At 42.7% G+C, this 26,594-nt stretch overlaps 3 protein-coding genes across 4 annotated transcripts; 1 reads left to right on the forward strand and 2 right to left on the reverse strand.

Annotated features, from left to right (window-relative positions):
* Nucleotides 1-479: 479 nt before the first annotated feature.
* Nucleotides 480-9,182, reverse strand: LOC134670889 (prolyl 3-hydroxylase sudestada1). Of its 2 annotated transcripts, none has more exons than XM_063528705.1 (9): nucleotides 8,874-9,182; nucleotides 8,224-8,402; nucleotides 7,410-7,697; nucleotides 6,789-6,968; nucleotides 5,140-5,298; nucleotides 4,567-4,698; nucleotides 3,959-4,112; nucleotides 3,275-3,492; nucleotides 480-2,813 (listed from the first exon to the last, which is right to left on the reverse strand). In XM_063528705.1, exons 1-9 carry the CDS (start codon nucleotides 9,109-9,111, stop codon nucleotides 2,523-2,525), a joined length of 1,839 nt encoding a protein of 612 aa, XP_063384775.1. In that variant the 5' UTR covers nucleotides 9,112-9,182; the 3' UTR covers nucleotides 480-2,522. The 2 variants fall into 2 exon arrangements, with proteins under 2 accessions (XP_063384775.1, XP_063384774.1); XM_063528704.1 differs by having other exon boundaries at nucleotides 481-2,813; nucleotides 8,224-8,405.
* Nucleotides 9,183-9,447: 265 nt separating this feature from the next.
* Nucleotides 9,448-14,958, forward strand: LOC134670890 (tRNA:m(4)X modification enzyme TRM13 homolog). The gene is made up of 7 exons (XM_063528706.1): nucleotides 9,448-9,659; nucleotides 9,909-9,946; nucleotides 10,197-10,387; nucleotides 12,444-12,638; nucleotides 12,879-13,511; nucleotides 14,014-14,135; nucleotides 14,445-14,958. Exons 1-7 carry the CDS (start codon nucleotides 9,507-9,509, stop codon nucleotides 14,751-14,753), a joined length of 1,641 nt encoding a protein of 546 aa, XP_063384776.1. The 5' UTR covers nucleotides 9,448-9,506; the 3' UTR covers nucleotides 14,754-14,958.
* Nucleotides 14,959-19,720: 4,762 nt separating this feature from the next.
* LOC134670946 (ADP-ribosylation factor GTPase-activating protein 2) lies at nucleotides 19,721-26,316 on the reverse strand. The gene is made up of 11 exons (XM_063528779.1): nucleotides 26,208-26,316; nucleotides 25,940-26,131; nucleotides 25,635-25,766; nucleotides 25,049-25,168; nucleotides 23,743-23,838; nucleotides 23,333-23,568; nucleotides 23,129-23,251; nucleotides 22,578-22,698; nucleotides 21,018-21,182; nucleotides 20,211-20,345; nucleotides 19,721-19,850 (listed from the first exon to the last, which is right to left on the reverse strand). Exons 1-11 carry the CDS (start codon nucleotides 26,280-26,282, stop codon nucleotides 19,749-19,751), a joined length of 1,497 nt encoding a protein of 498 aa, XP_063384849.1. The 5' UTR covers nucleotides 26,283-26,316; the 3' UTR covers nucleotides 19,721-19,748.
* Between the last annotated feature and the right edge of the window lie 278 nt (nucleotides 26,317-26,594).

Genomic DNA, 26,594 nt, shown 5'->3' on the forward strand with positions numbered 1-26,594 from the left:
ATCTTACGCTTGCTCGGGTATCGAAATCAGCACGAGCGGTTAAACAACAACTTTGCCCCCTTGTAAAACCAATAACTATTAATAATATACTTTTAAACATTAAAAATGCAACGTACTTAATATATCTAATTTTCCTGTTGATACATTTAATTAATTAATTTTTACACTAAATTATTTTTATAAAAAAAAAACAAAAATTTTTTTTTAAATTAACTATGCCATTTAGTTCTCTTAACCATACCCCGAAGTTAACGGAATACAATGAAAACACGGTGTATACTTTTAAACATAAAAAATGCAACGTACTTAATATAGGTATCTAATTTTCCTTTTGAAACAGAAGTACAGACACAGAAACATAACGAAAGCAAAAACAAAAATATTTATTATTGAAAACAGGAGCAGGGCCGCGCGGCCGGGCCGCGGGAGCGCGGTCCCGCGGGAAGAATTTCTATCTCCATCTCGCTCACCCGCGCGCCTCTCTTACAACTCATACCGTTTAGGCGGAATGCGGAATTAAAATGTAAATAAAATCACTAATCAATGCAAAATAATTCTTTTTTTCAATAGGTACGTAATAAACAGCATTAGTACATCAATTTACATAAGAAAACAATAGCTAATACCATTTCTATCTATGAGTACTGTGTGGCGCCGCTGGGGAGTATGCTCCCCAGCGGCGCCACTTTCAATGCCGATTATTTCGTTTCCTATCACAGGTACAGCCATAAACATTATATGTACATGATGTACCTTTTAGGTACATCATTTCACCATATAATTCATTGGTATTCATTATGGTGGCGCCGCTGCAGAGTAGCACACAAATATACTCTGCCAAACCTACTTTGTCAGTGGAAAAAGGCGAATTCAAATTTTCTAAAACTATTCACGCCTATATTTTTTTAAATTGTCGCCTTTATCTACTGACGGAAGTGGCGTGCCAATTATAAGGGAGTTTAATAGAGTGCTGAATATATCACATATTAAAAGTTTTCTCGAGCACTGGATTGAAATATGAAATTATGGAATACATACACTCAAAATCAATTAAAATGGGTCTATTAATTCTTGAGTGTATTTTATAGCATGTATTATGCTCCGCCATAGGTATTTTTATGAATGTGCACATGTGTAGAATATTACTTCAAAGTACTGATAACCCAATTAACATAAAGGTGACATTACAATAATATAAAATTGTATTTAAAAACTCCATGTAGTTTTATTTCATTAAATATACTGTGCGCAGTACGAAACCAAATTCATTATACAGACTAATAAGTTTCGCGATGCATGGCTCATTTCAACATACTGAGATAAAATGCGAGCGAATCTAAACTGAAGAATATCAAACACGGCTTTTTCGGCGACCGAAGTTGCATTTCAGTTTCAGAATAACAATCATGTATCGGCAAAAAATCCGGTTTCGGTCGGACACTACTTTTAACGCATGACGTAAAATCTATACAAGTGTAAAGAAATATCTACTGTACTGTAGGCCTTTGGCATGTCAACTAATGACCAGACCAGAACCACAAACTCAACAACCGCATTAAAACTAACTCATTGCATCTCGCTACGTCGCTACTATTTACAATATGGGCTCGTTCACACTAGGTCACCTACACAATGTGGTATAGACCCAGTGTTCAGCCACCCACATAACATAATATATTTTCATCTCTTTTGTGAAAATCTAAAATTACATACCTATTCAGAAAATTATTTTCATTCCTAAAGAGTAAGTTATCGATCTGTTCTCATGTCTCTGTAAAGGGATGAAAATATGTTTTGCGAATTTCCTTACGATTATATAGTAGATCCGTCTAACTATAAACGCACTCGCTCGCTTGTGTACTAGTTACTTTCAACCCTTATATAACAATCTACAATTTATTACAAAAATACGCACATCTATTTTCTTTGTGTATGAAAGACTAGCCAAACTAACCGCGACCGTCACAGCTATCCTTTTCTAAATAGTAAAGTGGGAGTGAGATGACAAGCCGCGGACAGTCGATGCGAAATGAATTGGTAACTTTTGAACGTTACATCATAACGAAACTCTCGCGGTATGCGAAGATGAATCTTATGCTAATGCACGTCTTCTACTAATGTCGATGTATATCAAACTATGGAGAACCAAAGAGACGCAAATCCAACAACGTTTTCGCCATTTTAAGACATAAACTATTTGTAATTAGCGACGTAATCGCGTACTTATAAAATGGATTCGAATCTCTCCGGCTTTCATTTTTTTCACGTCGAGGTGTGATCGTAAACGGTATCTAAAAACTATGTGAACGTTTCGAGTGACGAACAATCCATCGTGAAGTCAGACTCCATATCGGCGAACGGCTAAAATAAGCTACCGTGCGAACGAAATCATACGTTTTAGACCGGGCGGCTTCGTTTCGTAAACGCCTTAAAAATTGCCCCGTCGCATTCTACCCCTAAAGTCAACCGATAACGAGACACCTACGCCTCTCCCGCACGCGGAGACAGTCGTAACACGTTCGTCACTCCCTATACGTACACGTCAATATGAAGAAATGGTCGGCGGGCGCCATGGTCATCTTGCTGAGGTATTTAGTGAAGCCGGCGGCGCCGGCGTCGCAGTAGACCAGGCTGAGCGCGTTGGACACGGGCGGCACCGTGACGAGCGCCGCGTCGGGCTCCGCGCCCGGCGCCGGGCGCTCCTCGGGCGCCAGGTACGTGGTGGCGGCGCCGCGCGGCGGCCGCGCCGGCAGCCCGAGGTACAGCACGGCCTCCAGGCGCGGCGACACGTACTGCGAGCGCGGCGGCAGCAGCTGCGGACACGTGCCTCGTTACATTTGTTGTTGAGCCTCGAAGCTAGACGGGTAGCCTAAGTAAGGTACATCGGCAAAACTATAAGCTAATAATTTTTCTAACTGTACATAATAGATTTAAAAAAACTTGTTTAATGACTTAATTAGTGACCTATTGACGGATACACTTCCAAATCCTCCAATACATTGTCCGATAACCTTAACTAATTACGAAACTGTTGCGGCGGCAAGTGATCAGACATCGTCGTCAGCCGGATGTCACTATTTACAATTAGGTCCCCCGGGAACCACTTCTGCAGCTCCAGTCTTTCATATTAAGTGAGCGCGAGATCGGTGCACTCGAGTAGTAGACGGAACCACGCGTTGCCGGACGCCATCTTGGTTGCTGAAGGGGGAGGGAGTCCTCCCATAACCCGCGCGCTGCCAGAGTATATCTACAAAGAGAACATCCAGTAACTTACAGTAAAGTCCCCCGGCGACCACTTCTGCAGCTCAAGCCTCTCGTACTTGGTGAGTGTGAGATCGGTGCAGTCGTGGAGGAGGCGGAACCACGCGTTGCCGGACGCCATCTTGAGCAGCTGCCGGATGGGGTGCTCGAGGGGCAGGGAGTCCTCCCACAGCGGGGGGAGGCGCAGGTAGCGCCGCTCGTTGCCCGGGCCCGCGCGCTCCCACGGAAGGTCTACACGAAATATTACAAAGCTTAAAAGTTCCCTTTCGTGTGTGCGTGGGTGGGTTACTAAAATCACAGTTTTTAACCCTAGTTGTGCCTTAGACCAAACAATTTTTTTTTTGCATAAAAATGCAAAAACATGATTGAAAATAGGCGGTAGTAGTAAATAAACACACGACGAATGGTTAATAAGAAAACAGACCATTTATCAAGGTCTATCTTTGCTGGGTTTAAAGCCATAAAGGCGTTGAATACGTCACTTATATTCAAGAATATCACTCACACACTACGATCATTAGCACCAATGAGCTTAGTTAGATAAACCTAGCTAGAAACATTGACAGCGTACACCGTAACAAGTACAGCTTATAACGACAAACAACTTCTGAACATTCATAAAGCCTCTCAACAAAAGACGAATACCAATGACAAGAACAGGAAAGAGCTACATACATAAGCCCCAACTTGCCCGTACCTGGTTGTCGTAACGCGTGCAGTAAGCTCGTGTAGAAGTCGACCTGCAGCAGATCCCGCAGAGACACCTCGGAGCGGCGCTCCATCTGGGCCTGGATGGCGGCGCGCGAGCGCGGCGTCATGTACGTCGCCTCCAACATGGACTGCATCACCACCTGCACACGCACACGGTTTCACAAAGCTCATTTAGAATCAAAAATAAAATATTCGTGTCGACAAATATCGGGAACCCCCAAATAGCAAAAAAAATGGCTGCCCTTTAGAAAACATCGACATCTGATCAGCCGAAATATATCCTTTGCATCGGGGGGCCGACACTATCGAGAAGTTGTTCAGTATCGTCATACATTAAGAGAGGGCATAAAGCCAGGAAACCAGAAAGGAACAGTAGATACATGTATGTAACGATTCGATTTAAAAACTACAATTTCGCGTTAGCCCGCTCTTCGTTGCAGAATATGGATAAGGATTGAAATTGGCGCAATATTGCGTTTGCAGTCCTTTTCTAACCTTATATTTTTATCATTCTCACGACGCTACGATAAGGTCGATAAGTAAAATCGTTGGCCGAAATAAAGTTAACAGCATAAAACAAACGGGTGTATTTACCGGGTCGCTGTGCGGGCGGTGCTGGTCGGGGGGTGCGGGCTCGGGCGGCGCGGGCGGCTCGGCGCCGGCGGGCCCGTGGAACCAGCCGTTGATGGACAGCCGCGGCAGCTCCAGCGACAACACCTCGCCCACCTACACAAGGGGGAATACTGGATCTTGTTGCGTCACACGGTAGGCCTTCGGATCCGCGTACGAGGAAACTTAGAAAAAAATAATCCCGGCGCCGATGCTCATAGGATGGCACGGATCTATTTCCATTCGTAATACATCTCTTGCGGTGCGTACTCGTAAGGAATGAGATACGCAATGCGAGCGATGTGTTACGAAAGGAACTGAAGGCGTGCCGCGTACGCAACCGGTGTGGCCTGGTTTTTAACATTTTCCAAAAGAAAAAATGCTCCACAATAAAATTCCTAAGCATACCTGCTTTATATTTTGTCTTTGCTTTATAACTTTGATTTTTGATGTCACAGTACTTTCATTTCGCGCTACGGATTTAGATTCGCAGTCGGGGTTGTACTGTCCTTCCTCTCTGGAGGGACGTGTGTAGATATGTACCAAGGACATATTTACCTGATGGAAGGTCTCGGGGCCAACTTGGAAGAAGGCCAGCATATTGTTGGCAGGGAGAACCGACCGAGCCACGTCCGTGGGGCGGCCCTCCTCGTCGCGCGCTAGTAACTCTAGGGCTCCGCCCATGTGCGCGCTCCAACCTGTGTCGTTGTCCACGTCCTGAGGACATTCAAGTTTTGTTGTGATATTTGAAAATGAAATTGAAAAACTTCATCTCAGGCACCCACAGACTTAAATATACCCTAGATGACGCAAATGCATCTACTTCGCGTGTCCGAACCCAGACCAAGCGTCGAGGTTGGCCGTCGCTATTGACATTTCACGCGCGCCAGTTGTTGCAGCCGGTAGTCCGTAAAAAATTAAAAAAAAATCCTCGTTGCGTGATAATTAACTGCAACAGCCCAAAAATTGCAAGCACCCGAGGGCAAGGACATATTTCCTATCACATGTAAGTAATTTTAAAATGATATTATGGGTAAATTAATTTTAAAACATTTTTTTAAGTATTCCAAATTGTGATTCCAATAATATACCTAAGTAACTATAGATTAACGTTACAAAACTATATTTACATTGCGCGTTTGCTTTGAGCGTTTGATCTGACGTTGTGAGTTAAGAAACGATGAATATTGGACCTAGCGATACTGTCGCGCATCGCTTCGACTTCGTGGTACAGGCCGTTTATCATTCGTCTGTCAAATTTAGCGACTAGTGTTGTTCGTTCTACCGATCGCTTCTAATCGATTTTAATCGATATCGGACATATGAATGATATTAACTATTTAAAAAAACTATTAGTAGTTGTTATTGATAAAAAAAACATGTGCTAATTTTACACAACACCTTAAAAAAGAAGGGTAATTTAACCACATACGATTATATATCTGCTTATACGTTTAGTAGGGTTATAAATTTCTATTGTGTTAAAAAAACTTTCATTATTTTGTTTTCCACATGATCCAGTCAAAGATTTTGCTAATACCAGTTTCATTGAAGGGAAAAGTTGGGAAGAAGGGTCTGTTTTTATCATTCGTCTGTCAGAAAATCGATGTCATTCATGACAATCGATTTGTGATTTTTGGCGTGGTTCGCGGGAGAGCGGGGAGTGAGCGAGCGAGACCGGAGATATAAAATCTATGAATATGAGCAAGACAGTTGAATCGTGGCGGGGCAGAAGGGCATTGGTGTCTTTGAATCGGTTAGGATTTCCCATCACTAAATTGCGGCTGTGACGTCACAGTAGGTGGTAAAAAGTCGGCACGCTTGGTTCCAATACAAATCGTGACATTTGCTTCATCTAGCTAGGGTGTATTTAAGTCTGTGCAGGCACCCGTATCAGTGGCTATTACTAAGATATTTAAGATTACAATATGGCACATGGTGTAGCGATTTAGCGATCAACTACTTTCTTGTGCAAGAAACGCACCTGTATCGACGTACGACGTATATGCAGATATTTTCATATTTATACATAGTTGTAAGAGGTGCTTACACCCATTAAAATATAATTAACACATGTTAAGGGTTCTCACTCTATGGTGGCATATACGTAAGTACACTATGAAATGAATTATGTACTTGTCTGACTTTCCAGAAAGTGGACACCCTAGCAATACACCCTTGATATTATAAATTTATAATATACTGACCACGTGATCATCACCATTTTGATCCCGTTGAGGCGGGCAGGTCCACGGCGCCAGGTACAGTATGAAGGCGACGCGCCGGGACCCGAGGAGGTCGTCGTGCACTAACAGGTGGTCGCCCGGACCGTACAGTGAACAGGACGCCGACACCGAGGTTAGTTCGAGACCCGTCACTGCGGATACCTGGTCATTGAAAACATGATCACACAATGTTCTGCAAACCACACTTTGGTGCTTCAAGAAATCTGAGGCTTGGAAAATTGGATATGACCAAAGAAACGCAGTAACAATACCTGCAGATGATAAAACTAACATTCTGTATAATCGAGTAAATTGTATCAACAGTTCCCAAATACCACCTGATCCCACTCAAGCAATTTTGCATGCAGTTTACTCATAATCTATAAAACAAGTTTAAATAAATAAAGCACTACTACTTAGAATATTTAGATGGACCAAAGCACTTTTACCCTAGTCCTAGTCCACTGACTAATTCCAATTTAAATATTAGATTTTTACTTTACTCACCAATTTACAAAACAATAACAATAACACACATTGTAGATAATAACTTCTCAGAATCTATTATTAGTGTATGAATCAGAAGGGCTGTGTAAATCTTACCCAACTCATAACTTCAGTTTTCAGCAGCTCGTGTATGCCTCTGATACTCCGCTGCCACGTGAGGCTGGCCAGGTCCGCAGTCTGGTGGAACTCGTACAAGTCCATCTTCTTCCTGGACCAGTCCAGTGTGTTCATATCATCTACAATGTTGTTGATCATGTCCGGGTTGGCCAGCAGCCCGTGGAGGAGCCCCAGCCGGAACGGGGAGCAGGTTAAAGTTAGTTCAGTGGTGGACAAATCTTTCTGCTCCATCCAGTGGGTTTTAAATTTGTCTATGAGTTCTTGCGACTGAAACAAAGTAGTTTAGTAACGATAAATATTGTGTGGCAGAAAATAAGAATTGGTTTTCTTAGAACAATGAGATCATGACTATCATATCTTTTTTTTATTATGAATGGGCTTACTCATGGCCACAGATTAGCCAATGAAAATCTGCTAATTTAGATTTTACAAGCTATTATTTACTTTATAAACATGTTGAATAGTTTGTTAAGATATTGTGTTTAGAAGTTTTCTACTGATAATGATTATCATATAAGACTTGATATTTGAAGCATTGCACAAGAATGTTGTGTAATACTCTCAAAAAGGCTGAGAAAGCAATATTTGGTCTGGGAATATTTCATCACTTGGCTAACAAGTTGGCAGTATCTTCTTGAGTGCATCTGATTGAGGTAACTGTCATAAAAGACAAAAGCATTCCACAAGGATCATTTTTCCAGAATGGCCCCCATTGTCCTAATTTTATACACAAAAACATAATGAACCTGATAGTTAAAGGTTTAAGAAACCTTATGTACAGCAGATTACCCACCTTAATAGTAGGGTTAAGCGTAGGGTCATCCATCCTATGGGCTCTAGGGTTGAGCTGTGCACACACAAGCCGAGCCGGTGGGGGCTCACTCTCAATGAGGACCGAGTCATCCTCCCAGGCAGACTCAGAGTCTGAGCTGTAGTCCGAGGAGGAGGAGGATGATGAAGAGTAGTCCTGGTCTGCTGGAAGTAAATTGACCTTTAACATTTTAAGAAATTTTAATTTAACCCATTGAGGTATTTGAGATTTATTTAGAAAAGAAAGAGTTGGCTAATAGGTAATTCGGTATGCAACAAAGATATATTGAATAGCATGTTACAACAATTGGATAATGGATAAACAATACACACACTAGAACTGACTATACTCGCAGTTCCTATGGTTATACCAAAGTACACTGGGGTTTCCTACCTATTTTTAACTAATGAGCTAATAATATTTTAAACAATGACTTGAAGTTTCGAGCATTGTATATGTAAACATTGCAAATTACAACCTACTTGAAATCGCAAAGACTACAGGTCCGAAAGTGTTAAGCATTCTTTCCATACCAAATGCCTAACGGAACAGCAATAGCAAACACAACATAGGTGTTCGAATTTCCCGCCCAACTTGGCGATACAAAGTGCGGGCTCCGGGGCACCACTCACCGCCGCGGATACGCTTCACCTCGTCGGCCGTGGCCTGGTACGATTTGACGGCACACACGTCCGAGTCATCGCTGTCCGTGTCCGAGATCTCGATCACTGCCGTCGACAACGGTCGCTTGGCGGGCGGCCGCGGGCCCTCCGCCTTCTCTTCGCTGCTGCAGCCGTCGCTGCCCGCCCCATTCGGCACGGCCGCGGAACTCGATGACGGCTCCTCAGTTTCCTTGCTCGGGGAACTCATTTTGGACTACTAACACTACATAATACGAGAAAAACAATTGGAAACCGCAATGACGCGACGCCTAACCTAAAACTTTTGACGGACGGAAAGAATTGTGTTGCCAGGATTTTTTTGATTGTAGCTTGGGTTTGAATTATTTGCATCAAACCTCCTTAGCATTTAAGATTTCGCATTTGTGATAAACATAAAAAATAGGCATAATTTCATGTTTAAGATAAAAAATATTAATTTTTGATTTCCTCCTCCTTGTAAACGACAGTGCAAATTGCGTAATTTTATACCATGCTTTGAAAATTCTCAAATTATCCTCAACCGTATCATTGCTGTCAATCAAAATCAAAAACATAACCTCAGACTCGGAATCTTCGTAACTTTTGTAAACAAAGTGGTTCGCCATGTCTGGTGAAAAGAAAACTCCCGCTGCAGCCGCGACGCCGCAATGCCAGTTCTTCGTACAGCGCAAAAAGCGGCTGTGCCGCATGACCGTGAAGCCGGGGCGCCAGTACTGCGGCGAACACCAGCCGCAGCCGAACGCTGGAACTGACCAGGTCCGTCGCCTCATCAGCTCGTGATCTTCAACCTGTTCATTCTATAGCTAATAAAATGTGCTTACATATTGACTGACGGACCTATAGTAATGATTTGCATGAAGGATTTGTCAACGGAAATCTACATCATACTCTTCCATATGGTTAAAATTCTGCTATACATTTTTGATTATTACTATGTTAATTAATTTGACTAGCAAATTACTTTTTCAGTAACAATTTATGATTAAAGTAACTTTCATTTTTCAGACGGACAAGAGAATACCGTGTCCAAATGATCCTAAGCAGTAAGTTACATTCTATTCTTCCTTGACTTCAAACTAGAGATGCAACGGATAGTTGTTTGGCCGGATACCGGATACCGGATATTCGGCCTGACTATCGGCCGAATATCCGGTATCCGGCCGCCGAATATTCGGCCAGCGGAACTATATCTAATACATTTCGGTTTTTCAGGTGCGTATTCTGCAGGTTTGACCTGTTTCCTAGTATAGGTCGTCAATATAATATGACTTACTGTTGCTATTCCATGACCAGCACCTGCTACGCCAGCAAGCTGCTGAAGCACCTGGCGATCTGCAACGCGCGGCGCACGGAGCAGCCCCCCTACATCGTGCACAACATCAATGCTCCGGAGGCAGTGGACACCTGTCCCAGGCTGCCCCTCAGCTCCTACCCTAAGGACACACTCGCTAATGTCATTGATAAAGTCAACCATTTGTATGCTAGTAAGTATTGTAAAGCACATGAACGAGAGTTGATAGAGAGGAATGGAGAAGGTTGGAGGAAGCCTTTTGCCAATAAGTGGCACACAGACAGGAATAAAATATGCAAGAACTATAGAAAAAATGAAAGGGTCTGGCCGCAATCCTATAGTGAAACTGCCCCTGGCTGAAATGTATACCTTTCTTAGGCACGTTTATTTGTCTTATTATAAGATATCTTTTTACCAAATTTCAGGCCTAAAATCCCCTTGGCTTGGCAAAAAAAATTTAAAAAAATCTTTTTTTTTTGTAGCTAAACTAGTGGTTCGACTGTTTTCAAATTTGGATGTTATATGCACCTTAAGGAGCGTCTCGATATCGCGCGGCGGCCGCGCTAGCAATGTTCGACCGCGGCACACCTGCATTTTGGCGCGCGAGCCAATTTCGACACCATCTTGAACTTATGCGCGGCGGCCGCGCGCGGCAGGCGATCCGACGATCGACCACATTATATCACAAAAATTAATTATTCGGAACGAAGTATAGCCAAATTGAAAAACTTTATCTCAACTACAAGGGGGTGCTCAACCACTTTGAACATTTTCAACATTCTATGAAATCCAAAAATGAATAAATTATATTTTTTTAGATTTTTAAGGTTCCGTACCTCAAAAGGAAAAAACGGAACCCTTATAGGATCACTCGTGCGTCTGTCTGTCTGTCTGTCTGTCTGTCCGTCTGTCACAGCCTCCGGAACTACTGGACCAATTGAGCTGAAATTTGGTACACATATGTAAGTTTGTGACCCAAATACGGACATGTAACGTAAACAAATGAATTTTAAACATGGGGGCCACTTTTGGGGGGTAAATGATAAAATAAAAAAGTAAAAATTTTCAAATTATATCATGTGACATATCAAATGAAAGAGCTAATTGTAAGGATCTCAAATATATATATTTTATACTTTTCGAATAAACACTTCAGAAGTTATTCAAGAAAATAGGCGAACAATTACCATTCCCCCCCCCCTTATCTCCGAAACTACTAGGCATAAAATTTTGAAAAAAAGAAACATAAAATAGGTCCTATTAGAAATGTACAGTCAAGCATGAGTCGGACTAAATTACAGTTTATTGATCCGACCCCTACGGATTTTAAAAAGAGATTTCACTCACGTTTCACATAAAAAATACATTTTTAAAAATTGTGTAATATACGGAACCCTTGGAACGCGAGTCCGACTCGCACTTGGCCGGTTTTTTATATAAGTAGTTGTTTTCACATTATTTGTAAATGTGATTTTTAAGTTATTAAGTAAATAAAGTTTTTCAAGTTTTTATAATAAGTAATTTTTTTTTAAATTTTTTTACGAATTTTCAAGATTTTTTTATTTAACCTGAAAAAATCTTAAAAATAGAAATATTATTTTACTTAAGGGGCTCCCCCACGCCAATGACCTTCCATCTGAATCCCTTAGTTTTCTAATGTTTTTTGTAGCTTATCATATTAACAGCAACGGCTTTAAGCAATATAGTATCCCATATTTACTTTAAAGTTCATTGTCTTCAAGATATTTGGCATCAAAGTTGAACAATTTTAGGCTAAAAATCTGGTTTTCTGGCCATAACTTTTGTGTTAATTAGTTTGAAATTAAAACCTTGGACACGATTTTCGAGACTTCAAAGACGAACCCAAATATGTAGATTTCGTACATGTAAGATCCTTCACTGCAAACTAGATACGAAAAAAGTGTTTTTTTAGACAATGTTTAAAAATTCATAAAAAAATAAGTATTTTTTTTTCAAAATCCGGTGGACAAAACCGGAGATAAAAGATTGAAGAACAGATAACCGTTTGTCTTATAATTCTATCTGTAGTGCAAAAAAAGGAGATACGATTCAAAACTTGTCAAAAATCGATGAAAACCTCGGGTAGCCCCTTAATAATAAATCCTTGCAAATTTTGATTTATGATATAATGATATTGTCTAACCTACCAACAACAGTAACAACCATGTAATTTACAAACATGAAAAGTGCAACAAAATGGACACTAACGTATAATATCTTTGATATAGAGCATGTGGAAGGCCACATCACAGCGCAGCCCCCTCAGCCGATCCACCGTGCAGTACTCCCGGAGTTCAGCGCGGAGGACCGTGCGGAGAGCTCCCGGCGCCACCTGCGGCAGGTGTCCGCGCTGCTCTGGGCCGCCGAGCGCGCCGGTCTGGCAACGTCGCGGGCCTGCTATGTGGAGCTAGGAGCCGGCAAAGGTAAGCAACTTAACTATGATCAAGAAATCGAACTACACATAGTTTTTATATTCAATAGCATGATCAATCAACAGATATAACAAAACTTTAATATTATTTGCTTTTCACCTCAGTGATTATGGATGTCTTTTATACATATATATTAAGGATATATAGGCTACATATGTATTAAGGATATGGTAATCATTTATGAAATGATCAAATTTATGAACTGGCGACGACACATACAAATATTTGCAGGCCAGCTGTGCTACTACGCAGCCCACGCGTGGTGCACAGACACCGGCAGCCGGGTGCTCGCCGTGGACCGCGCCCCGCTGCGGCACAAGCGAGACAACAAACTTCGTTCTGCTCCTCCCACACATACAGCTCCGAGTGACCATGCTATGCAAAATAGAGCTAGTAATCTTGATCAACAAGATCAGAAAGGCAATGTCGGTCATGAGGACAATCAACTCAGTGAAATTGATACAATAGATTCTAAAAAGTTAAGTACATCCAACAAGATATTGAAGAATGATAATATATCAAGTACAGTATCTACTGAACATTCAACTAACTCAAACGACAATGGTAATGGAGAACCGCTTAATAAAATAATTAATAGCGAAAAAATATCAACAAAAAGTGAAAATTCTAATGTAATAGGTAATTCAAAAGATGGGGAGGATGTAATATCAACTACAGAATCGAATGATCATATAACAGCTAACTCAAAAGACGGTAATGGAGAGACAGATAAAAGTAAGGAGAGTGAAGTGGGTGTGCGGATCCGTGCGGACTTGGCTCACTTGGCGTTGGAGGCGGTGCCGGTCGTCGTGGAGTGCGAGGCCGTCGTGGGGCTGGCGAAGCATCTCTGTGGGGTTGCCACGGGTAAGTTTATGCATCGTGTACAGTCAGGGTCATAAACTTAATTCATTGGATATAACAAAAAAATATTAGCACATTTTATTCCTGAAATCATGCAAGACTTGAAACAAGACACGATTTATTTTAACTGTTACTATTTTTTATTGAATAGCTATTTAAACTGTTAGTATGCACCAGTGGCGGCGCGTCAAACATATCCATAGGCAAGCCGGGGCTAATTTGGCTTACATATTTCCTTTACAACTCTGCTCAAACGTCCAAAAACAGGCAAGCCGGTGGGAATCGGCTTTTAAGGACGCGCCGCCACTGGTATGCACTCTCCTTCTTCCTCGCGTTATCCCGGCATTTCGCCACGGCTCATGAGAGCCTGGGGTCCGCTTGACAACTAATCCCATGATTTGACACTGTTGGTATGCACTCTGTTTCAAAAAGGTTGGAAGTAGTGTTTAATGTTGCCCTGTCTGTATACATACAGTAGGTACACCGTCTGACGTGCGTATTACAGATTATGCGTTACGCTGCATCGCGGCACCAGGCGTGGTGGCCAAGACCAGGGGGCTGGTGCTGGCCACGTGCTGCCACCACCGCATCGAGCAAGCGCTCTACGTAGCCAACGAACCACTAAAGGTACCTTTCATTCATAAAGTTGCTTGAATAGACGTTAATAAATACCTAACCTCATAAGATTGTCCTTGTAGGAGTTGTAGGATTAGGATTTAGGATAAATTATTGGGGCTTACTCCAAATACGCGAAAAAAACTGCCGTTTCATCATATGCCGGTATTTTCTATTTATATCTCCATTAGGAATATCGCGGTTGATCCTGTTGTAAAAATTAAAAGTTGTTTAGTAAGACCTACATATTCACTCGTCAAAGTATGATCAGACATAACACAACAGAATCTCGCTCGCTTAATAATATTAGACTTCTTTCAGGAACTAGGCATAAACGCCGAAGAATTCAACATAATGCTCGGCATCGTGTCATGGGCGACCTGCGGCGACGGACGCAGCCGCGAGCGCCGTCTCCTAGAGCCTCCTCGGGAGGGCCGGGAGCCGCAGAGACGAGGGGAGGCCGGGAGGAGACAGGAGGAGCGGGAGGAGACGGGGCGGCGCGCTAAAGCGCTGTTGGACTGGGGCCGCGCGGCGTGGCTGCGGGCGCGGGGCTTCGACGCCCGGCTGCGCCACTACGTGCCGCGCGACGTGTCGCTCGAGAACGTCGCCATCGTGGCCGTCAAGCGGTGACGAGCGCCAGTTGGCTTGTTTTGTATATTCAGCAGAAGCGGTTAAGCGAGACAGGTATTTTAAATTATCTACATTGATATTGAGAATTGATTGAGTAAAACTAAAAAGTAATCTTTTCTTCTTGTTATGGTATTAATCTTATACTTTTATGAATGGTTTCATTTTCATGATTCTGAGCTTTCTCATTTCTGTCAGTTGACTCTAAATTTATTCTTAGTACCAGTCTTGTCGATTTGACTCTAATTATTTTAGTATTTATGAGATTTATTGTTGCAATATTAAGTTTTAAGGAAAATATTTCATTTCCTGGAAATGAAATCTAGAAATACCCTTAAATTTTTATTGTTTTACATTACTATTTATAAAATTAGGTTCGATATTGTAAGATTAAATAAAAACTCATTTGCAAATATAATTTTGTATATTTATATCAATAATCATTTTCTAAAAACAAAACTATGATTATCATTATTTTACACAATCGTTAATAACTGCTCAAGGAAATGCTAAACAATTACTCCTCGCGTTGTCTGGAAGAAATTGCCCGACCGCCTCGCGCCCTAATGTAAGTATGTGTCTAAAAACTAAATTATGATGGTTCGAGCAAGTCATTAATATCTTGTGAAAATCAAAAAAACAACTTAACTCTATACAAATTGATTAAAATAAAACAGTAAGTTAGGATTATGCTAGCTATAACGACAACTCATTTCATCGACCTCTTGTCGGTGTACGCGGAGGATCCTGACTGAAATCGGAGTCATATTTTTCTGCTCTAGACAGATACAGCACAACCGACGTTACAAGTAGTTAGAACCCACGATTTAGGACCTCCAGTCCACCACACACATATGAAAGGGATACCTACTTATGTATGACGCTTACACTTATAGTGGTAACACACTATCGCACCGCACCAAGGTCATTGTGCGACGCACCGATAAGTAAGAGCGAGAAAGAGATATCGCTTTCTCGCTCTTACTTATGGGTGCGTCGCACAATGACCTCGGTGCGGTGCGATAGTGTGTTACCACTATTACACCAAGGGCAAGTTGGCGACTACAGTTGTCAGTAAGTACTCATTTAACTGGCCATCGCACACATCGTCGGTTAACATTGGACGATGGTACAGTCCTAGGTGACCAATAGTAAAACTTAATGCCTTCCCAATAAGGTTCACAAATAATCAAATAGTTGTGGATAACAAGCCAGAGAACGCGAGGCGAATCGACTACGGAAACTATTCTCATTGCACTTCACCATCCATATCAACTACTTATTAATACAAATACTAAAACTGCTAACTGACCATTGGACCTTATGCTCTTGCAGTAAGGTTCAAATTCAGATAACAGAGTTGGTACAGTTGCCATCAGATAATAATTATATCGGAGCGGCCAAGGTGCTCACAAATATCTGAACACGCCTTTATTGTCGAGGCGTTCTAACGTGCGTGTTCAGATATTTTTGGGCACCTTAGCCGCTCCGATATATTGATGGAAACTATACAAAACAACACCGTCAATAGCTCCCGACAATCGACTTTGAACTTTAAGGATATGGGGATAGAGTTGAAAATGGGAGCTATTGGGAATAATTACAATGAACTAAATGCGTACAATACAACTATGCTAACGTACAGCTATAGCGCGTCTCGCTCACAGCTAGCTGATGATGCAGTCAATAATATGTAAACATTCTTTTTTATAATCGTATGAAAAATTTATGGTTTGTAAGGGACGGATATGCCTGCAAAATAACTGTAAACTAGAAATGGGCAGTGGATTTATTGTGTTAAGATCATGTTTTTATGTCATCTAATGATTAATCTAAATAGCTGTGTGCGCGACGCGCCTCCTATCACCAAATGATTGCGTTAAAATAAATATAAAGCTAATTTATCGGCCCCTTTCCACGATACAGCTTCAGTTGACTACCGTTTGAACGCAATAACTATTATACAAAAACATTTCTCACACGCCAAAATTATGTGCGAAAGTGAGCCAATAGGTATAAACCTTATTTGAAGTATTTGAACGTATGAACACAGATTATAAAATAGTTCTTAGCATGAAAGTTATAATATAAACGTTGTTGACGCATCCAAAGGGTTAATCAAGGGTCGAGCTGTGTCGTGTAGAGTGGACGTTAATGTACAGTCAGCAGCAGAATTAGCGACGCGAAGTGGAAATATAACCAGTACAGTCACCCGCAATAATATTTCGCAACGAAACACAAAAATATGACGCGCTCTATGACTCTACAAGATTGATAGATAAAACGTTTATTTGAAATAGATTGTGTCAGATATTTTTTGACGCTTCGCTGAGACAGATATTATTTGGCAGTACGGTTACAGACATCCATTTGGGATTCAATCTAATTTGCTTGTCCATACTAACGGTATGATATCTCCAATAAAAATTAAATGCCAACATAACCGAATTTGAATCGCGACGGCGCTTAGAGCTGGATGCCAAGCGCGACAAAGTAAAAGCCAGACCACCTGCGGCAATACATTATAATTACACAAATGGTGAGCTCACATGCCCGCAATGTTCGCGAACCTTAAGTAATAAGATAGGCTACGTCAGCCACTTGCGAGCACACCAGAGACAGCAACGGGGTTGATAGCAGTCGCCGTGGCCGAATCGGCCGTGGAGTTATTATTATTATAATATCTCCAATCTAAAGTGAAACCTAAATGACTCAACAATTAAAGTCCGTGACTGTACAAGCCCTTTTGCCAAAGTAAATATTTGTAAATTGTTTTGAGCATGTCCGCGTAGCTATTTCTGCCGTTTTCTGAACCTCACACATACACACATAAAGGGTTGTGCGTTTCATCAAGGAATGCAACAAACAATGTAGAAACAATAATGCCCCACGGCACCTAACACCAACTCCTGAACATAGACCTTGTCACTGTATTAAATAAGGTTACAGTTATCGCGACAGACTAACACAAAATGGTTGATTATAATTACATCTGCAATGTGGAGTAATACCCCTCGATTTAAAAATGATATTTTTTTTTCATCACACTTGCGATGAAACACATTTTAACCCAAAATAGTAATGTTAATTAGGTACACAAAAAATGCATTAGGTCCGCCAATTTTGGTAATTTTTGACACGAAGTATCCAGGCAGACTCAATCATACAGGCACGTTTTAACACGTTCGCAATTAACCATACTTTGTATCAGGTCTCTCGGCCCAGTGCCGTAGTGAGCGTGTTAAACATAAGTGATTGATATCATTTTAGCAGTATTTCCAACTTAAATAAATAAATTTCTATAGTAAAACTTACTGATAGATTAAATGAAAAATCTATTACTCCTTGTACGCATACGTAGAAAAACGTACATTACAAGCAAGTGTGATGATGATGAAGAATGTTAGCAATCTAGGTGAAGGATATTGTAGCCACCAACCAGAACCCCATTTTGAGCAATAATGCAGTCAAGTAAATAATAATTTGATACTAGTGATACTACGTTATTACAGGACTTATATTTTGTATTGTTTTCAAAAGTGTGTCACTTTCAGTGATCATAATACTTACATGTTATTTTTTACTAGACTGTATTTCTGAGTAGTGGCTGTCTAAGGCACTGGTCCCACCGCGAGCTAGTAAGCTATGAGCTATCGGCTATAAACACGAACAAAAGATAAGCAGTCCCGTGTAAATAAAAGAGACACGGCGATATTTATAGCTCACCGCTGGGCGAGTAACTATAAATATCGCCGTGTCTCTTTTATTTACACGGGAGTGCTTATCTTTTGTTAGCACTGTGTTGTGTTGTTGTTTTGATAGCTCATAGCTTACTAGCTCGCGGTGGGACCAGTGCCTATCACTGTATATGATAATTATACAAAACGTTATATTACAATATTTACATAGCGATTCGTGATTTTTTTCGTGAACTTTTCGGAGCTGGCAGTCGACAGAGGACCAAAGAGCGATTACGAGTTTTTATAATTACTTCCAAGTTTGAATACTTAACAACTAGCGAAAGAATCATCTTTCGCACTCACATTCTTTATAGAACGTACAATCACAATATCACAATGGCAGACGATGAAAGTTCGACCATCATAAGCTTGCTGACTGCCAATATTTTAACTCATTGTTAGATGTGTTAGTAAATGCAATTTCACAGTACATTTAGCATTTCTTTCATATAAACGCCTTAATATCATCTGTCGAGTACCAGCACCACCACTTTGAATATCATAATATTCACATTTACAACAATCATGTTACATAATATATATTCGTAAGATTAACGCTCGATTTCACCCCATATTAAACGACATTGACAGCAGACAGTTGGAACTAGATGGTGCTAGGTTATCAAGCAGTAGTGGCTGCCAATTCTGTCATTATTTTTTTGCACTACTTTTCGCGTCTTACTGTGTCTTTGTCTATGGTTAAAATATAGCCCGTAATCTTCGTTACGTTAAAAAAATATAAAGTCGGGTTTAAAGATTTGTTAGTAAAAATGACAGATAAGTCTGCAACTTATTGTAAGTGTGATAATAATATACTGTTATGTTCCCCGCTCGCATTATAAACAAACTTACAGTCAATATTTACTACCTGGCATCGAATATATCGATACGAACACTCACTATGAGAGCGTTTATACACTGCATTCGTTTCGAATCTGAAGAGTTTTAGATTCCGAACAGATTACATGTGGAAACGATCTAAATAAAATATAATTCAACAGACGAGAAATCTCAATCCTAAAAATATGTATCATACGCGGGGATAGATAAGTTTAGAGGGTACAATACAAACTAACATATATTTACCTCCATACTATGTAGTACGGTCTTTCTGAGAAGAAGTTATTTTAGAATTTAGTCGTACCGAACCCTTTAAAAGCGAATCTCGTCGGTAGAATGTCAGTATCAGTAAGGTTAGCCCGGCGCGGTCGGGTGCGGGCGGGCGGAGGGGCAGGAGGCAGGGGAGGAGGGCGGAGGATCAGTAGCCGTAGCGCTCCTGGATGGAGGACACGACGCCGTTGGCCAGCGACGACAGCCGCCCCGCCACGCGGGTCACGCCCGCGCGGACCGACTCGCGCACCTGCACACACATCACACATCATAACACACATCACTCCTCACCGACGCGATATCGGCCCGACAAAATAAATCAACAGTCCGACTTTTGAGCGCAATAAAGTATAGTCCCAGCCCAGTCATAACAATGGAAAACTGCAATATGGGACACAAAAGTGGGAAAATGAGACGGCCACTTAACAAGTTGTTTCCAATTTTCCTACATGAGTTTCATACTGCCTTCTTATTCTCTACTCTTCGAGAAATTAACCAAACTACAAAGTTGAATTCTGCATATAAAGGCTGTACTTGCTGACAGACACTTATGAATTGAGAAGTTAAAGGAGCTTTGAAGTATAAATGTTGTAGCAATATAGAATGTTACCTCATCGAGTTGAGGAGCGGAGACGGCGAAGGAGGGCTGCGGCGTTCGCTCGGGGCGGCCGAAATACTCGGCGGAGCTGATGCTGCTGCTGCCTTGGAAGCGGGATAGGTTCGCGTCGCGCTCGAACCGGTTATCCTGTCGACACAGAACATTATGGGTCGGTTGCACCAAACTGTTCGTATCATTAAAGAGTTCGCTAAATTTTTATGTATGGAGAGCTTCAAAGTAAGGCGCCGAGGCGCGCTGGCTGACGTTGGTCAGTCAGTCAAATGTGGTTGGCGCAATTGGCCCTATATCATTAACTTGCTATATATACATTCTTGCTCACGACACCTAGGGGCTATTTATAAATTACGTCATTTCAAATTGGGGGGGGGGGGGGTCTGGACATCGAATGATAGTAGCATGACGTAGGAGGAAACGGGGTTATTCGAACTATTCGAAGCATGATTTTTGGATGACTTTAGGAGGGGGGGGGGTCAAAAACCGATGACGTAATTTATGGACAGCCCCCTGCAGCAGTGCTTCGTAAAAAGCAAAAGTAATACAGACTCATTGCATTTAATGGCAAACTAATTTAAAATTCATACTACGTATGTTTTTAAACTTCCGACGTGGAATAAACTGATGAGCAAAACGGGTGCACCTTAGCACGAGTTCACCGCGACAGAATCTGGAGCGCGAGATATATTACTTGTTTTTTCCTGTATTCATTAGAAAAGTACGGGTAGAAAGGGACGAAGACACTGCCGCCGGAACTCGCGGCGTACTCGTGGTAATCCTAACGGAGGCAGGTTTGTAACCCACCTGTTCGCCGAAGAACTGCTGCGAGCTGATGGCCTTGGCGGCGCCGAACTTCTTGACGGCCGAGTCGTCCTCCGCGGGCCCCGGCCGCCGCGCGCGCCCCGCCGCGGCCTGCGCCGGCGCCGCCGCCGCCGCGCGCTGTTCCGAGGGGGAGAACATCGTGTGCACCTGACACAGTATTCATTATAATGTGCCCGATGTTACAAATGAACAACACAGCAAAAACAAAACCGATCAAAACGAAAACAATTAAATTGAATGCCAGGAAAGCCGACTTAATCATGAGATGTATGGCTTGTAAAATAAATAAGATTAAAAAAAAAGAAAAGAAAATATTTATTAGTAACATTGTTACAAGTCGGTGTAAAATAGAGGTGTCAGTATTTGTTTTGTTGCATGTCGCCGAGCAGCGCATCCAGCCCGCCGCCCCGCCCGCCGCTGTACGGCTCGCTCCTGCAATATTACCAGCTGTATGTGTGTACACACCGTGCGCGAGGGTTCCGGCTCGATGTTCTCCCAGGAGGCGGACAGCGGCTTGGCGCGGCTGTGCGTGTCGCCGAGCAGCGCGTCCAGCCCGCCGCCCCGCCCGCTGCTGTACGGCTCGCTCCTGCAATATTACCAGCTGTATGTGTGTACACACCGTGCGCGAGGGTTCCGGCTCGATGTTCTCCCAGGAGGCGGACAGCGGCTTGGCGCGGCTGTGCGTGTCGCCGAGCAGCGCGTCCAGCCCGCCGCCCCGCCCGCTGCTGTACGGCTCGCTCCTGCAATATTACCAGCTGTATGTGTGTACACACCGTGCGCGAGGGTTCCGGCTCGATGTTCTCCCAGAGGCGGACAGCGGCTTGGCGCGGCTGTGCGTGTCGCCGAGCAGCGCGTCCAGCCCGCCGCCCCGCCCGCTGCTGTACGGCTCGCTCCTGCAATATTACCAGCTGTATGTGTGTACACACCGTGCGCGAGGGTTCCGGCTCGATGTTCTCCCAGGAGGCGGACAGCGGCTTGGCGCGGCTGTGCGTGTCGCCGAGCAGCGCGTCCAGCCCGCCGCCCCGCCCGCTGCTGTACGGCTCGCTCCTGCAATATTACCAGCTGTATGTGTGTACACACCGTGCGCGAGGGTTCCGGCTCGATGTTCTCCCAGGAGGCGGACAGCGGCTTGGCGCGGCTGTGCGTGTCGCCGAGCAGCGCGTCCAGCCCGCCGCCCCGCCCGCTGCTGTACGGCTCGCTCCTGCAATATTACCAGCTGTATGTGTGTACACACCGTGCGCGAGGGTTCCGGCTCGATGTTCTCCCAGGAGGCGGACAGCGGCTTGGCGCGGCTGTGCGTGTCGCCGAGCAGCGCGTCCAGCCCGCCGCCCCGCCCGCTGCTGTACGGCTCGCTCCTGCAATATTACCAGCTGTATGTGTGTACACACCGTGCGCGAGGGTTCCGGCTCGATGTTCTCCCAGGAGGCGGACAGCGGCTTGGCGCGGCTGTGCGTGTCGCCGAGCAGCGCGTCCAGCCCGCCGCCCCGCCCGCTGCTGTACGGCTCGCTCCTGCAATATTACCAGCTGTATGTGTGTACACACCGTGCGCGAGGGTTCCGGCTCGATGTTCTCCCAGGAGGCGGACAGCGGCTTGGCGCGGCTGTGCGTGTCGCCGAGCAGCGCGTCCAGCCCGCCGCCCCGCCCGCTGCTGTACGGCTCGCTCCTGCAATATTACCAGCTTTACCTATACCTCTACTGTACTATACTGGTCCTAGCTACCTACTGTATCACACTGCACTCTGTTGGGACTCTTTGGATGGTAGAGGGCAGTTTTATGACCGTTTTCTAATCACACTACATAGGTAGCCCATATAGAAGACGACATAAACTCTAAAGGGTTGCGTAACAGGATTATTACTTCTTTTTCAACAACTGGTTGCGAAACTTGGTTGCCAAAACGGCTGGAGGGGTTTTTTTTACTTACTACCTAGTGTAAATGCAAGAAAGTCCTAGTAAAAATAGATATAATAATATTTTATTTATCAGACAATAATTACAACACTTGTAAGTACAAATGTACAACAGTTGTAAGTACAAATGAGAGCAAACACGCCATCTTGTGCGTTAAAAATTGTACGCTAGTATACTCGTACCTGATCATTGTGAAGACGGAGTTGAAATCATCCAGTTCATCAAGCGTAGACCTCGTGTTGTTCGCCGGCGCGCCTTCCTGTTCTATTATCGTCATGTCGGACATGGCAGAATGTGACACACCGCTGCAAAAACACAATTCAGGAATGAGGGATGTTACTTTAGTGAACTCTCGAAAATTATTAAATAGTTAAGAGTGAACATACTGTGAGGTCCCCCTGTGAGCGGCAGCTATCCCTAGCCGGTCGGCCTCCGCCTTGCCTCCCGCATTGTACGCCAGCCGCAGACTGGCCACTTCCTGCTCCACTTGCTCAATGCCGGCGCTCGACTGGGACTGTGTCGCCTCGGCCTTCAGCTTCTCCGCCATCATGGCTTCGCGCTCCATGTCCTCGAAGTTGGCGGCCACCTTGGTAGCGCCTAGGCCGCCTTTGCGGGCTCCCAACTGTAAACATACAAGTTAGGTTAGCTGACTTGTGGTAGTTATGTTTTATCTCTCTTGTTTTATTAATTCACCTTTCGTGTGCAGATGATGAAATGGATTTTTTGGGTAGGTGAGACTGATCAAAACTTAATAATGTACAAAGTCTGAATCTGAATTGGATTCAATTGAACTGACCGTGGTTCGCTTGGACTGAGGTTTGCGCGCGGTAGACTGCGCGGGCGACTCCCACAGTCGCTGTCCGGAGCTCAGTGCCTCTGGTTTGTTGTCCACCTGTCACAGCCAATACATTTATCAATACAATCTCGTTTATTAGAAGCGTTACGCGGTTATCACGCTGATGCGGATACGCGTGCCGCTCCGTGAGCGCAACAGCGCTCTGCACGGCACTGCTCCATGAAAACCGCCTTACTAACCTAAACCGCCTTAGTAAGCCGCGATTTTCATAATAATCATAATCATATCGGAAAATCACGGTTTCGATCCTTGTAAGTTTCTCGGAACTTACGTAAGAAATATTAGTTGACGTTTACCAGATGTGTAAGTTTCGGTGAAGGAAAGTATTGTGAGGAAACTGGACCTGATCTGGATAAGGCCTTCCCATTTCGATTTGGGTTGGCAAAAAAAGGCAAACGCTCAGGAAGATAATATTAACAAAAATAGCCAAGCTTCCTATTTACAAGCCTTATCTAGGATATGTTTGTAACAACATAACGAAACATAACAAAAAGGCAAAATAGATTATATTTCAAATGTATACCTAGTATGCACTTCAACACACAGATAAGAAAATTCAAGTTAATTGATTGACAAGTGAAAAAACTTCTGGCAAAAACTGGTTTCTCAATATGCTATGTTTACAATTACATGTAAGTTATGCAAATGAGTTACCAGCCTTATCGAAAGAGCTTGAGTTAAATGTAAATAAAAGGGCATTAAGGTGTTAACTTAATGCCCTTTTATTTACATTTAACTTATTTAGTAATGAGTGATAAAACCACCACTACACACTTTCTAAATTATTAAATGAGTCATTAATAGTTAACATATAAAATCTATTTTATGAATTGGTAATTTATTATGAAAGGTTCACCTCATTAAAATGTAGCACTTTTACTATTGTTGTTGTACATATGTTGTATAATAAGATAAAATTAAGACAAACAAAAAATAATAATTACTTATAGCGATAGTTACTTATAGTTATGGTCATCATAAATTTACTATAACTATTTATTGTAAATCTCATCTCAATCTCATAAAAATATAGCAATGTACCATCGCCCACACTGTTAACTGATCATTTGTAAGCCTTATCACAAAAGGCATAAGGTCCACCAATGGACAGTAAAGAGTGTTGCTGTTTGTACGCAACACAGCAAAGAACAAAAAACAAATAAAACTTGCTTGGGTGTCTACAACTGCAACATAAAAATGGTAATATTAAAATGGACTGCGCAGAGTCAATGGGCAGAGGTGTTACCTGCGGTGCGGCATGCAGGTTAGAGTTAGTGCTGAGTGAGATGGCGGTGGTCTCGGCAAACCAATCCGACTCTACCTCCTTTGTCTCCTTTGCCTCTGCCGGCGCAGGCTCTATGTGGAGCTGGAAAAAATATGTCACTAAATAAATAGGTTCATTCCATTTAATTGTTATTTTCTGTTAACACTTTTGTGCTTTTGTTAAGCAAAACTACTTGAAATCAGCCCATAGTTTAAACCAATTCAAAGATTTAAGGTAACATCTCTTACAGAATTAGAGAATGAGAAGAATGAAGAGAAAACATACAATCTTCGTCGTTTCATAGAATTAATTTGTTGCACCCAGAACTAGAAGACTTGGTTTGCTTGGAACAGTCATTCTAGCTATTAGCAAATAATTAGAGTTTAAAATTAGGTAGTTGTTTTGTAGGAAAATTAGAATAATGCAGACAGATATTAATTGAAGTAACTTACTTCTTTAACTTACCCATCTCTAAAATACCACAAAATATCAATTACTTATACATTCTTAAGCTGCAACTATAGATTTAACATATAGTGTCTAGATATCAATAATGTTATCATTGTACCTTGGTCCCGTAGGTCTTCATGGCCTGCTCAGACATGGTGCTGAGCTTCTGGCGGTACATCTCCGCCACGCGCGAGCTGTACTTTTGCCGCGCGTCCTCCGTGTTCAGACCGTGTGTGCGGAAGTACTGAGTCTATAGAGAAAATAAATACTGTGTATAGTGCCACTGGATTGAAGTACCTAGAATATCTCTTATTCAGAGTCGCAATAGTGTGCTGAAAATGTTATCACTCAGGTTTAATTTCATTGTAATATAGTAGCAAGTCATTATGAGTTAGATTAGAGAAAAGTGAGATGATGACATACGGCGTTGGCATTCCCGCCCAGCTGCATGTTGCGCAGCTGCTTCCATGTCCAGTTGGTGTCGAGCTGCGTAGAGCGCACGAACGTGAGGTGCACGCCGAGGCTGCGGTGCACGGCGGAGCAGTCCAGGCAGATGAACACCCCGTACGTCACCGACGACCACGTAGGGTTCTTCGCGTTGCAGTCGAAACATACCTGCGCCAAGCAAACCACGTCAAAACAGTCACTCAAAACTCATGCCCACACTAGTTAGCTTTCGATTTATACGCACTTTATTAGCCTGTATGGCTCGTAATCTTTGAAAAACTGCTTCAATATCGCTTTTACTTGGCCCCGAGTCAGCCATTTTCGACGTGTTGTCACGTAAATGTCAGATGTCAAAGTTGTCACCACGACATGACCACGACGAACGATTGTTTCATCCATCCCCCCCATTTCATAGACAAGATTGTTTCGCCACAGAAATTAACCGCTGAACTTACCAACGCAGTGTTATTTTTTAGTACATAATTTCAATTACAATAATTAATATATTGTCTAATAAAGATACTATTTTTACTTAACTAAATATCACTTTTATTGTACTACTTGAAATGGTTTTTGATATTTATTGTTAATCCATACTTTTTAGCATTAAAGCTCTATCTTGTCTATTAGT

Source organism: Cydia fagiglandana, chromosome 14 (genome assembly GCF_963556715.1).
Source record: "Cydia fagiglandana chromosome 14, ilCydFagi1.1, whole genome shotgun sequence".
Classification (NCBI taxonomy): domain Eukaryota; kingdom Metazoa; phylum Arthropoda; class Insecta; order Lepidoptera; family Tortricidae; genus Cydia; species Cydia fagiglandana.

What these genes read in the sequence shown, in the direction of transcription:
- LOC134670890 (XM_063528706.1), top strand. Translation starts at nt 9,507, where the DNA reads ATGTCTGGTGAAAAGAAAACTCCCGCTGCAGCCGCGACGCCGCAATGC. An exon ending in GGAGCTAGGAGCCGGCAAAG is followed by an intron (nt 12,639 to 12,878) that starts GTAAGCAACTTA and finishes AAATATTTGCAG; the next exon opens with GCCAGCTGTGCTACTACGCA. An exon ending in TCTCTGTGGGGTTGCCACGG is followed by an intron (nt 13,512 to 14,013) that starts GTAAGTTTATGC and finishes TGCGTATTACAG; the next exon opens with ATTATGCGTTACGCTGCATC.
- LOC134670946 (XM_063528779.1), bottom strand. Translation starts at nt 26,282, where the DNA reads ATGGCTGACTCGGGGCCAAGTAAAAGCGATATTGAAGCAGTTTTTCAA. An exon ending in ACCTGCATGCCGCACCGCAG is followed by an intron (nt 23,839 to 25,048) that starts GTAACACCTCTG and finishes TGGCTGTGACAG; the next exon opens with GTGGACAACAAACCAGAGGC. An exon ending in GCTCACAGGGGGACCTCACA is followed by an intron (nt 23,252 to 23,332) that starts GTATGTTCACTC and finishes GTGTTTTTGCAG; the next exon opens with CGGTGTGTCACATTCTGCCA.
- LOC134670889 (XM_063528704.1), bottom strand. Translation starts at nt 9,111, where the DNA reads ATGAGTTCCCCGAGCAAGGAAACTGAGGAGCCGTCATCGAGTTCCGCG. An exon ending in AAAATGGTGATGATCACGTG is followed by an intron (nt 5,299 to 6,788) that starts GTCAGTATATTA and finishes GAATGTCCTCAG; the next exon opens with GACGTGGACAACGACACAGG. An exon ending in ACCGCCCGCACAGCGACCCG is followed by an intron (nt 4,113 to 4,566) that starts GTAAATACACCC and finishes GTGCGTGTGCAG; the next exon opens with GTGGTGATGCAGTCCATGTT.